Genomic DNA, 14,189 nt, shown 5'->3' with positions numbered 1-14,189 from the left:
TAAAACACGAGAGAACAGTACTGCCAGACATGACATGGGGTTCTGAAAATGTATTTTATTCATGCAATCAATTAACAAACAGACAAGCAAACAAGACGTTTGAACACTGTAGGGCTGAGCACTTTCTCCTAGATTTGTGTGCTTTTCTTCAGTGAAAACTTGTTTAGGGCTGCTCGTTTTGTAGTTATAGTGCTGCAGATAAGTGAATATACCAGGGTAATCTTTCAAAAGTGTATACAAGTACTAAAACTCCTTAGACTGTACCAACACACACATTTTTTATCAGGAATATTGTGGATAGAGACATTTCTTTTGTAGCTTTTCATTTCTCAATGCCACATATTTTAACCGTTTCCATTGAATTCTTCCCCTTTCCTGTCCTCAGGTCTTCATGGTGAACAGCAGGGTGGAGGCGCCCACAGTGGCAGTGATGGGCGGAGGCGGGGGGGGCGGTGGGGAGGATGTGTGCAGGATGTGGAGGACGTATCGTGGACCGCTTCCTGCTCTTCTCCATGGAGCGATACTGGCACACACGCTGCCTGAAGTGCTCCTGCTGCCACGCTCAGCTGGGGGAGTACAGCAGCACCTGCTACAGCAAGGGGGGCATGATCCTCTGCAAGAACGACTACATCAGGTGAGAAGAGGGGGCAAGAGTACACACATCCTTTACTCAAGTAGAAGTACACATACTCGTGTTTAAAAATACTCTGGTAAAAGTAGAAGTACTGACTAAACTTCTTTACTCAAGTCAAAGTAAAGAGGGCTTTGAAATGTACTTAAGTAAAAAGTACCCATAACTAGCAGCTGTTTTAAAGAGTACCTGACCTCCCTTTATATTAATAGAACAATAATGTCATTGTTAGCTAATGAATGTTTCCATGCTGAACAACGGCAACATGACAACGTTTTCATTGGTCCCTCTTCTTTAGAGAAGACCAGGAAATGATGGATACACGGATCGTGTTCAAATCAATAGGCACGCAATGACTCTAAATAATAATGATCACGCCACCAAACACACATTCAAACTAAAGGAACCAGCCTGTTTGGAAAAGTAAGAAGTAGAAAGTACAGGTATTTGGGTTCAACATGTAAGAAGTAGAAAGTACAGGTATTTGTGTTCAACATGTAAGAAGTAGAAAGTACAGGTATTTGTGTTCAAAATGTAAGAAGTAGAAAGTACAGGTATTTGTGTTCAACATGTAAGAAGTAGAAAGTACAGGTATTTGGGTTCAACATGTAAGAAGTAGAAAGTACAGGTATTTGTGTTCAAAATGTAAGAAGTAGAAAGTACAGCTATTTGTGTTCAAAATGTAAGAAGTAGAAAGTACAGGTATTTGGGTTCAAAATGTAAGAAGTAGAAAGTACAGGTATTTGTGTTCAAAATGTAAGAAGTCAAAGTAAAAAGTAGTGGAGTAAAGTACTGATACCAGAAAAATGTACTTAAGTACAGTAACACAGTATTTGTACTCCACTACTTCCCACCTCTGCTCCCCCCAGCTTTTTGCCAGGAAGTTCCAAAACCAATCGATTGTATCTGGTGCCAAGAGACACATTTGGAAAGTCAGGGCTGTAACTCTCTGTACACTCGGAGCACAGTGCATGTACTGAGGGAGGATGTGATGATAGTTTAAATTAACCGTTCCCCTTCACACAGGTGTTACAACACTAAAGAACAGTACTGCCAGACACGACATGGGGTTCTGAAAATGTATTTTATTCATGTGAATCAATTAACAAACCGCAAAGCAAACAAGACATTTGAACATGTTAGGGCTGCTAGTTTTGTAATCTTTCAAAAGTGTATACAAGTACTAAAATGTTCGTACTGCTGCTCCGGAGAAGAGCATCACATTGTCTTCATGTCCAACAAGTTGTCTTCCTATTGATGGATGTTTATATATTCAGTTCACTATCACATCAGGCAGAACACTCACATTTAAGAAGCTAGAAACAGGTCATTTTAGGTCCTTTCCGCCTGAAAAAATACATTATTCATCTGTGGTTTTCAGCGTTACTCACAGAGAGCCTTTCCATTGGTCAAACTGGCCAAACAGACCATTGCAGACATTGGCCATAACGAGCTAGGCTAAAAAATGCCAGTTTATGAATGCCTTAAGATTGCTTTCCTCTCAAGTCACTCACAGCACTCCAACCTGAGTCGGCTGATACTCTTCTGACTGCTTTTCTATTAGTATTTTACCTGTGCTTTAATCAGTGGTGTATTCATTGTGAATGGCTTGTTTGAATTGCTTAATAGCATATGTTGGGGTTCTAGTATGAGCAGTAATTAACCAATATTAATGATCATTTATATTAATAGGGCCATTAATAATCATAAAATCATAACTAGGGGTCTATAATAACTGACTCTACAATGAAAGTGTAAAGAGTTTAGCGCACTTTAGACACAGGAATTGGTTTAGGGTTTTCACACCAATAGAGACATACGGGAAATTAAAATCCATGACCGAGTTGACAGGAATCCCAACAAATGTTAATAAGCAGTTTTACATACATGGTTCTCTGAATTGCTGGCTAAGTGGAGTAAAACTTGTCAAATATTTGTGTCTGTTTGTTTATTTGGTGTAACTATTTCTAGCTGTGTGCTGAACCAGTCTAGGACTTTAAGTTGTTGACCTGCCACTTAGCATCTGTTTCTGTAGTCCTGTGTAATGTGTGAAAAGGATTATAGTGATAGCTGTAGCTGATAATTAAAAGAAAACCTGAGTATAGCGCTCTTAGGCCACGTTTACACGGATACGATAACGAAAACGAACCTTAGTCGATATCAAAAAAGTCTTCCGTCCACACGAGACCGCTCGACCCGCTGGAGACGCTGTAGTACACATGCCGGGCCTGTAAGTGGCGCTGTACTTCCGCCACAAAATACACCAAAAGCAGCGAAGAAGACCCCCCGAGCATGGTTGCCTGGTTGCCCTTCTGTTTATTCCCCGCGGTGGATTTAGCAACATGTAGTTCATGTAATTCTCCATGTCCACTTGTTGCTGATGGTTGTGGTAGAGGAGCTGTAGAGTTTGCACTAACATCTGTAGCATGGTCAGTAGCAGACAGTAGCTACTGACCATGCTACAGCAGTGAGCAGAAGAGGTTGTTGGCGAAAACTCTTCAGCAATGACGCGGGGGTGAGCAGGAGAGGTGGGGAGAGGCGGGGCTATGGCGTATAGGACGTACACACGGAGCCGTTTGGCCCCCCAGAGCGTTTCGTCCGCAGATCTACCCACCTTGGGACCCGTTATCGTTTGAGGGCTCCGTTTCCGCGGTTCCGTTACGGCCTTGTGTGAACGAACCGTCCATACGATAGAGAACTGTAGCGGATACAACCCGTTGCGTCTCCGTGTAAACGTGGCCTTATTGCCGGCTTATAACTCATTTGACGTTGGTATTAGAGATGCAGAAGACGTATAGCAGCGTGAGTGAGACCCAATGTCAGTAAAGCTGTAACTGAGCCTTAAGAGGTGTGTGTGTGTGTGTGTGTGTGTGTGTGTGTGTGTGTGTGTGTGTGTGTGTGTGTGTGTGTGTGTGTGTGTGTGTGTGTGTGTGTGTGTGTGTGTGTGTGTGTGTGTGTGTGTGTGTGTGTGTGTGTGTGTGTGTGTGTGTGTGTGTGTGTGTGTGTGTGTGTGTGTGTGTGTGTGTGTGTGTGTGTGTGTGTGTGTGTGTGTGTGTGTGTGTGTGTGGGTTAATTAATTAAGGAGAACAGGAATCCTCTCAGGCGCTCTCATTAAATGACTGTTTGGATTAAGATAACAAATTCATTACTCTGTGCACTCACTGAGAGATGGAGGCAGAGAGCATCAGTTTCACCAGAGCTGTAACCATGACTTCCACCTGCTGGAGTTCAGGTGCTATTATGGTTACAAGTGGTCACCTAATGTGCAAAATGCACTTGTTCATGTCTCTTCTACATCAACATGTGTCCCCTCTTCTTCATGTCTCTTCTACATCAACATGTGTCCCCTCTTCTTCATGTCTCTTCTACATCAACATGTGTCCCCTCTTCTTCATGTCTCTTCTACATCAACATGTGTCCCCTCTTCTTCATGTCTCTTCTTCATCAACATGTGTCCCCCCCTCTGTGTAAAGAGATTCTGAAAGTTTCAGGAACAAAGATTCTCTCTCTTTTTGTCCTGATCCATTTTTATAAAAACCTGTCTGAAAATGAGCTGATCAGATTGTGGACACTTTATGATGTCACAATGTTTTTTTGGCTTGTGTAACCATTAGCCAATCAGCAACCAAGGTAATGCACATATACTATAGATCAGGGGTGTCAAACTCAAGGCCCGGGGGCCAAATCCGGCCCGCGACTTCATTTTATGTGGCCCGCAAGAGCTCTGAAAGAATATAATACGTTTATTATACGGTTACATGATGATTTACAGAAGCACGTTGCCCATAAACTACATGTCCCACAATGCATCTCGTTTTGTGACATGCGCACTGAAGAGACTTGCAATTATTTGCCCTGGACTTCTGCTTTCAGATGTAGTTAATTACGAAGTTATTACCCTATCCGATAATAACCCAATTCAGAGGCAATAATGTAATATAATACATTATTTGATATATATATTATATATTTATATATGTATAAATTATATAGTTACAACCGGCCCTTTGAGTGCAACCATAATGCTAATGTGGCCCACGATGAAATTGAGTTTGACACCCCTGCTATAGATACTGTATCTCACCTCCAACCCAACGGGCTAACACTGAAAAGAATGTCTGTGCTGTTCTTTGTACAAACTCTATTTACACTTGAGAGTTCAGACGAAGGACAGGAGCGTTGAGTCTCTATATGTGTTGCTCACAGGAACACCTGCGTACTCAGGTGACGCAGGAAGAGATGGTGACGCTGTGGGCCTCGGGGCTGTGATAATGCTGTCTGCATCAAGTGTTGAACTTTTACATCTTGCTATGAATGATATGCTAAATATCAGATGGCCTTTTTATAATGTTCTTCTTGCTAATTAGGGACGATGCCAGCTCTTCAAATGTCACACAGCCAAACCTCTGTCTCATCCAGCTCAGAGAGATCTGTGTGAAGGGCAGTTTGGTTACCTGTTGTTGGTAACTGGGCAATTTAAAGTTGACTTTTAAAGTGATACGAAATAAATACTCATTCTAGACTTGGAAGATTGCAGGTTGCTCCTTTGCAAAGAACAGCATCTAGTTCGATTGACCTCCTGTCTCTTATTAGATTAGATTAAACGTTATTGTCATTGCACAGAGGACAACGAAATGCAGTTAGCATCCAAACAGAAAGAGCAAAGAGTAGTATAGTGCATTCGTTTTCAATGAATTTATATAACAGAACAAACACAAGGTGCAGGGTTTAGTTAGTTAAATACAGATGTTATAAATAGTAAATAAAGACATCGTTAATGAGTCCCAAGAAGTGAAACGTCCCTGAGTGTGAGGCGCTGTGGGTTTGAGCACCGTGACATTGAAAGGGGAGTGTGAGTGTGGTAATACTCATTCTTACTTACAACACCCACCAATTACAAAGGATCCCTCTCAAAGTGCTTCCTTTGGAGTGTGTCGATGTGCTGAGGGTGAAGTGTTGTTGATGCAGCAGCCATTGAACTAACAGACTCGTGTGTGTTCTCCTCAGAACTGTAACAGGATGTGTATTTTGTAAATTGTGTCATTTTTATTATTATTTTTGTATCTTTAATATTTTGTATGCATGCTTCTTAGGTAACATTAAAGGGGACCTATCATGCAAAATGCACTTTTTGATGTCTTTTATACATAAATGTGTCCCCGGTGTGTCAGGGAACTCACGCAGCGTCAGAAAATAAAACCCTCTCTCTTTTCCTCCGTACCCAAATCTCTAAAAACGGGGCTGCAACGGAGCTGATCCAGATTTGCGTCCGATATGACGTAATATCTGAAATGTGGACCCACGGCCCTATCAGAAACGTTGCTATCAGAAACAACGCCCGATAGTTTTGGACGTAATATGGTCTATGTTTACATTAGCATCGCTAACACTCAGAGCTAACCTGTACTGGAGAGCATGTGTGTGAAGAAGCAGGAAATAAAAAGGAACTCACCTTGTGGTATAACCGGCAAGAGAGAAAGCCTTTGAGCTCCATACTGTTTCAGAAAGAATCCTTGATAATCCATGATATGGCGTTTCATCACGGCAGTATTTAGTTTAGACAGTAGCTGCCGGGTCCCGCATGAGCTCAGCCCACTCCTTTTTTTTTAATATATATATTTTTTTTTAAAGCTTTATACCCCAAATCAGCACTTTTGAAACAGGAAGTGAAATAGAGGGATATGAGGCATGGCTAGAATGGGTGATCTGTTTGGTATTTTGAGCAAAACACTTCATAGGCATGTTTTTTATATATTTTTATATATCTGAGACCTATGCTATTGCCTAAAAGTAGCATTATAGGTGCACTTTAAGCTGTCTTTGGCTCTTTTCTGCTCTAACAATGTAAATGTATTCTGATTCTGATTCTGATTCTGATTCTGGTTCTGTTTACAGGCTGTTTGGACACAGTGGCGCCTGCAGTTCTTGTGGACAGTCGATTCCTGCCAGTGAGATGGTGATGAGAGCACAAGGCAATGTTTACCACCTTAAGGTGAGTGTGTCACTAAAGCATGACTATAAACCTTTATGCTGTTTTATTGGATTTGATTTGATTTATTTAGAACGTGTAAAACAATAATACAAAAAAATTATAAAAATTATGAAATGAGACATGAGCATTATGATACTGTACAAACTTAAGCAGTATCAAAGTGATAAACAAAAATAGTATTGACTTACAAATTATATATAAACAAATGATCTACATAATTACACATTCGAAAATTATTATTGAAAGCCTTGTCTTGTATATTAATAGTTATCCACGCAATAAACCGTATTTAATTTTGTCTTAATGTACATTATTTAATTTCATATTCTGTTCTTGTACATATCATATTCTATTGACATGTATATAGACTTTTTGCACTACTTTTTATTTTGTATTTTTGTATTTTATTATATATGTTGCATTGTTGGAGGAGCTCAGGTCAGAAGAATTTCATTGCCATTTCTACACTGTAATACAACCTTTGAATTGAATTTGATAAACCCTGTTGTGTAATAGAAGCTTTGAATGAAGAACCAAGCGAGTCTTGTCCAAACTGAACGTGTTTACTTTGTATTAATAGAACAGGTACCAACAAGAAGACAAGGGGAAATGCACTTCACATACTCGTATTCCTTTCAAAATCATAACAGGAAACAGAATGAGCAGGACACATACTTGCACTTCAAAATAAAAGCATTTCCTGTCAAACATTTCGCCCTTAGCTTTTATCAGGAAGCAAATATACAAATTATGTGTACTGCTTTAAACAAACCCTGATCCTCTGTGTGTCCCCAGTGCTTCACCTGTGCGACCTGTAGGAACCGTCTGGTGCCTGGCGACCGTTTCCACTACGTTAACGGGACGATCTTCTGTGAACACGACCGGCCGGGGGGGGGTCTGCTCAGCGGACACCCCCCCCCTCTGCAGAACAACAGCATGCTGTCGGACCAGAAGGTGAGAGGACATGTGATCATACTAACTAACATTTCTTTATACGCCTTTGGTGTGTGTGTGTGTGTGTGTGTGCATAATCAAACACAGGCTATATCAACCAGCCATTTGTATGGCAATCACAAAGGGAAAAACTGAGGGATATTTTAACCCTTAAATGGTCATGGGACAGGCTGTGTCCATGTGTAAAATGAGTGTAATAACAGTGCAACATTGGGTATAATTTGGGTGTAACATGGGTGTAATAACAGTGTAACATTGGGTATAATTTGGGTATAACATGAGGGTAATAACAGTGTAACATTGGGTATAATTTGGGTGTAACATGGGTGTAATAACAGTGTAACATTGGGTATATTATGGGTCCAATAATGGTGTAACATGGGTATAATATGGGTGTATTACAGGTGTAATAATGGTGTAACATTGGGTATAATTTGGGTGTAACATGGGTGTAATAACAGTGTAACATTGGGTATAATTTGGGTGTAACATGGGTGTAATAACAGTGTAACATTGGGTATAATTTGGGTGTAATAACAGTGTAACATTGGGTATAATTTGGGTGTAATAACAGTGTAACATTGGGTATAATTTGGTGTAACATGGGTGTAATAACAGTGTAACATTGGGTATAATTTGGGTGTAACATGGGTGTAATAACAGTGTAACATTGGGTATAATTTGGGTGTAATAACAGTGTAACATTGGGTATAATTTGGGTGTAACATGGGTGTAATAACAGTGTAACATTGGGTATAATTTGGGTATAACATGAGGGTAATAACAGTGTAACATTGGGTATAATTTGGGTGTAACATGGGTGTAATAACAGTGTAACATTGGGTATATTATGGGTCCAATAATGGTGTAACATGGGTATAATATGGGTGTATTACAGGTGTAATAATGGTGTAACATTGGGTATAATTTGGGTGTAACATGGGTGTAATAACAGTGTAACATTGGGTATAATTTGAGTGTAACATGGGTGTAATAACAGTGTAACATTGGGTATAATTTGGGTGTAACATGGGTGTAATAACAGTGTAACATTGGGTATAATTTGGGTGTAACATGGGTGTAATAACAGTGTAACATTGGGTATAATTTGGGTGTAACATGGGTGTAATAACAGTGTAACATTGGGTATAATTTGGGTGTAACATGGGGTGTAATAACAGTGTAACATTGGGTATAATTTGGGTGTAACATAGGTGTAATAACAGTGTAACATTGGGTATAATATGGGTGTAACATGAGGGTAATAACAGTGTAACATTGGGTATAATTTGGGTGTAACATGAGGGTAATAACAGTGTAACATTGGGTATAATTTGGGTGTAACATGGGTGTAATAACAGTGTAACATTGGGTATATTATGGGTCCAATAATGGTGTAACATGGGTATAATATGGGTGTATTACAGGTGTAATAATGGTGTAACATTGGGTATAATTTGGGTGTAACATGGGTGTAATAACAGTGTAACATTGGGTATAATTTGGGTATAACATGAGGGTAATAACAGTGTAACATTGGGTATAATTTGGGTGTAACATGGGTGTAATAACAGTGTAACATTGGGTATAATTTGGGTATAACATGAGGGTAATAACAGTGTCACATTGGGTATAATTTGGGTATAACATGAGGGTAATAACAGTGTAACATTGGGTATAATTTGGGTGTAACATGAGGGTAATAACAGTGTAACATTGGGTATAATTTGGGTGTAACATGGGTGTAATAACAGTGTAACATTGGGTATATTATGGGTCCAATAATGGTGTAACATGGGTATAATATGGGTGTATTACAGGTGTAATAATGGTGTAACATTGGGTATAATTTGGGTGTAACATGGGTGTAATAACAGTGTAACATTGGGTATAATTTGGGTGTAACATGGGTGTAATAACAGTGTAACATTGGGTATAATTTGGGTGTAATAACAGTGTAACATTGGGTATAATTTGGGTGTAACATGGGTGTAATAACAGTGTAACATTGGGTATAATTTGGGTGTAATAACAGTGTAACATTGGGTATAATTTGGGTGTAATAACAGTGTAACATTGGGTATAATTTGGGTGTAACATGGGTGTAATAACAGTGTAACATTGGGTATAATTTGGGTGTAATAACAGTGTAACATTGGGTATATTATGGGTCCAATAATGGTGTAACATGGGTATAATATGGGTGTATTACAGGTGTAATAATGGTGTAACATGGTTTTCATAGCGGTGTATTAATGTGTTATAGCAGTGTTATATCGGTGGAATGTAGAAAATAACAATCAATGAACTCCAAAACATTTATTTTGTGATTGGCCAGTTGAGGCCGAATTGCACCTGGATGCCGCCCGTATATATATACTATTATAGGATTATAAATTATGGCACAACTAAAGGAAATTATCTCCTCGTGATTCAGAGGTCTTCAAATGCAGAAACGTAACAAACAACAGGATGTAAACTCCCTGACTGTACGACGTGTGACATTAATTACAACCTCTTCTCTCCGCTGTTTACAGGTCTGCTGAGGATTAGGAGGAAAAACCAAATGTGTGCCTTCTCCCCGACCTTCATTCTTTGTCTCTCCTTCACCTCCTTCCTCTACCCGTCCTCCAGTCTGGATGAAGTCGTACTCGTTTAGATTTCAACATCCCAAACAGACACTGGTCTCCTCTGAGGACTGTGAGGAGAGAAATCTGGACAAAGTGCAGGAGGACGAGGACGCTGAGGATGGAATTTATGTAGACTGTTGTCTATTGTGAACTGTGGAAATATAACTGATAAGAAGTGGCATGGCTAACGAGCAAAAAGGAGGACTGCCATGCAATCATCCAATTTGGAAATCCAGCGTAATTATTCACGTTTACCCGCTAACCAATCACAGTGGAGGAGAGAAGACTGACAGCACTGGGTATATTTCAGAAGGTGAATATACCTCCAACATCACAAACCACACACACTTAGTTTGATCATGTTTCTTTTGGTGTGAGGAAACGAAAGTATGGATCTGGTGAATCGTGATTCCAGCTGCTGGATGTTTCCCTGCAGACTCTGAGCGACAGGTGAAGAGGAAAACATCTGTATAGATACCTTCAACATGTCTCTGTTTGATTGTCTTTAAAATATTAACCAAACAGGATAATATTCAGATTGATAATCGCCATGTTGTGCTTCCCGTCTCGGACAGAAGCAGCTTGATTTATCCTGTCACAGTTCGTGTACTAAACTCATATTAAAGTCAATATTTCGGTAAATAAGGACCATTCATTTATTCCCAGTTTGAATGTGAGAAACCTTGAGCGAAGTAGGCGATTCATCCCGATGAATTACACTCTGCCGTCTCCCTGCTTCCCCTATGCTAACTGGAAAAGGGATAAAATAATCCTCATACAATTAATACAATTGAATGCATTGTAATGAATATAAACGCATAATAATTTGCATTTTCTGATGCTGATTTGCTGTTTTTGCAAATGTTGTTCAATTTTTGTTCAACATTTGGACCAAACTTGATTTTTTATCTCAGTAAGTAAGTATAATTTAAGTCAAAGTCGTGGGCAATCGCTATATTGAGCCATAAGTGAAGGCCCGTCTAAAGAATCCCGAAATGAGAAATGGCGACAGTTTAAGAGTCTAACTCCACAATTCAGTTCTTTATCGTCTTTTCAGACACTTTTTCCAACACTTAACTTTATCCGGACTAACACACGGTTCATTTGTGAATCAGAACTACTTATTTTGGTGTAGGAAACAAAACGACAAAAAAAAAAAATCCTGTTATGGTTACAATATGTTTGTTTGTTTGTTTGTTGCGTGACTTAAGTTTAAGGTTTTAATGATGACGTTTTTATGCAGAAGAATAAAAGTATTGCTTTTCCCAAAAAGAAACATTATGGTTGTGAATTATTTTACTAACTTTTGACCCTTCGGCTAACTCTGAGGTTAGCCATGTAGCTAACTGGGAATCTACACCCACAGTGTCTATGAAATATGCAAGTTGTGTATGGAATAACATGATATTAATTACACCTTTACGTGTGTTACCTACGTCTTGCAATTTAGGAATGCTACAAAATTGATCTACAAGTCAACGGTTTGGTTTTGGAAAAATGTTTGGTACATGGTGGTTTCCTGGGTCCATCTGTATATGGATGTTTAAAGAGAACTGGATACACCATTGGTGGCGCGTGAAGCCAAAATGGCCTGAATCTTTATGAGAAATACCTGCATCTTCCAAGGATCTTCTGGCCATCTTCTGCATCCTCGAGGCCCAAAGAGCACCTCTCAATGTAGCATGCCACAAACTCTTTAAAACAAGGTCTCTAACAGTTGGGATTCTCACTTGCATTTTAATGTTTGACATGTCCCAAAAGGCCCATAGAGAGGCGAAGTCCCGCCCATCTACTTCCGACCCATGGGACCTTATTTCGGAAAAATTATGTATTGAAGTCAATGGGGAGAGAACGATTATCTTTCGATCCCGTTTGAATTGTGCCATGAATTACACATATGATGTTTGTCAATCTTAAAAAATCATTTCCATGTAAAAAAAGTCACAGTTTGTCGTAAAACTGTTGAAATATAAGACTATGAAAAATATGCAACTAGAAAGACTACAAATCCCAGCATCCCGGTCCCGCATGCTGGCTCTTAGGAACCGACTAACTCCCCTTGTGTGTATGTACAGCTCTCAACATGCCCAGACTTGGAGTGATTTTCACCTCTTTTAATACTTTCCGCCTCATTCTGAAAGAAAGAAGTGAAATGTGCCAACGTGACGGCCGTCTGGGTGTGTGGTGCGAGACGGGAGATGTAGTTCATTGAGCGGTTTCACACAAACAAAAGTGTTACTTCACAGTTTTACGACACATTTTTATTTTTTAGACTTGCAAAATTATCTTTTAAATTGGCAAACATCATATGTGTAATTCGTGGCACAATTCAAACGGGATCGAAAGATAATCTTTCTCTCTCCATTGACTTCAATACATAATCTTTCCGGAATAAGGTCCCATGGAGGTCCCCCGGAAAGGGAGGGACTTCGCCTCTCTATGATTCCACATTTCACAGTTTCTGGATTTGGTATCATTTCTAAGCTTCGGTTGTTTAGGGCCTGGAAGTTTAACGCTCCCTAAGAATTACATAAGAATGTAATTTGTTATTTCTTCTTCAAGGTCTTTCTTCTCTCCTTCAGCTGTTGATGGTACATCATGGGTACTGTTGGGCCTCGTGTGTTTGCAAAGATACATCTCATGAAGCCAAAGCAGCATTGATGTTTTCTTTACATGCCAAATGTTTATTGTGGCTATTGTCAAGTTTCTGTGAAGGACGATTAAGAAGATATGTTAAAGTGTCCTTGTGTTGTGCTACAGAGTATGAATCATGATGCAATCAAGTGTGTGGATCAATGCTAATTCCTCTTGAAAGAACTCATGATCATTTAGCCATTTACCTTTGTTTTCTGTCATGTGATGAGTGTGTTACAGTAGAGTGTGTATCAACAAGTTACAGGTAGCCGATGCAGGCTGAGGAGTAAGTAAGAGATGCTTGTGGATCTCAGACAAACATGGCTGATTACCCACAGGAATGGGATTTCAAAGGCCTGAGTCGAAGCCATTACAGAAGCAATTAAAGTGGGATGCGCTGGAGGCCTGCATGGGTTTAGCTGCATTGCTGCTGCAGCCTAATGAGGCCTAATCTGGTGAGCTGGTCTAATTAAAAGGGAAGGCGTTTTCCTGTGGGCTCCAGGCAGCAGCAGTTTGTGCTCTGCTGTCAGACGGGAAACAGCAAGTCAGAAAGTGTATTGTTTTTAACCATGAAACGTTTCTGATTCCTCCCTCCTCTGTCCGTCCCAATTAAAATATTTAACTTGACATTTTAAACATCTCTTCTGGTCTCTGATCTTTTTTTCAGGGTCCGTCCTGATTGCTTTTTGGCACGGAACACGCCTTTAAATTAGCCTTATTTGTAAGCGTACATTTGGCTTGGAAACTACACGACGATCTCTTTCATGCTAATTTAGGATCGCTCTTTTTCCCATATTGTTTGTGTGGCTTTTCAACAGAGCAACATTAGAGGGTGTTTTGAAGCAGGCCGAACGGGCAGAGGCACACACGAGTAGCCAGCTGTGACTCTTCAAATTAACGGCCGCAGAATTCAGCAGCTCCTCTCACATGGTAAGTCCAATTAGCGTCACATTCACAGAAACAATGAGGCTTTTAATGGGAGCGTTTCAAAGTGCTCTCAACACAGCAGAGCAACACATTCCTCTGGTTTCTCAGTCAGAAAGCCCAAACTGAGGCACACAAGTTTCTCATTTTCTCTGTTTGTGCGTTTGTATTGTTGGGGGCCTTTGCTGCAAATCACCATGAAGATTGAAGTGAGTGCATGATGGATACAAAGTAAAATACAGCTTCTAATAACACCGTTAGCTTGTGTTTTGATATAAATCATACACTTATATGTAAGCATGACCTGAGACTGGATGGTGAAAAGCGCTGAAGATTGAAATGGGAGTTATATTGACTGGATTGATATGACCATTTTGAACAAATACATACTGTTTGGAGGTCTTTAAGTTCATCTAGTCTCTAA

At 39.8% G+C, this 14,189-nt stretch overlaps 1 protein-coding gene across 1 annotated transcript; it reads left to right on the top strand.

Annotated features, from left to right (window-relative positions):
• The first annotated feature begins 391 nt into the window (after nt 1–391).
• Nucleotides 392–11,477, top strand: lmo4a (LIM domain only 4a). Its single transcript, XM_034125757.1, is given in 5 exon segments — nt 392–442; nt 444–634; nt 6,527–6,623; nt 7,419–7,577; nt 10,115–11,477. Coding segments are annotated over 5 exon segments (507 nt in total). The 3' UTR covers nt 10,124–11,477.
• Nucleotides 11,478–14,189: the final 2,712 nt, after the last annotated feature.

Source organism: Trematomus bernacchii, unplaced genomic scaffold (genome assembly GCF_902827165.1).
Source record: "Trematomus bernacchii unplaced genomic scaffold, fTreBer1.1, whole genome shotgun sequence".
NCBI lineage: Eukaryota > Metazoa > Chordata > Actinopteri > Perciformes > Nototheniidae > Trematomus > Trematomus bernacchii.
This window is presented reverse-complemented; position numbering and strand designations above follow the sequence as displayed.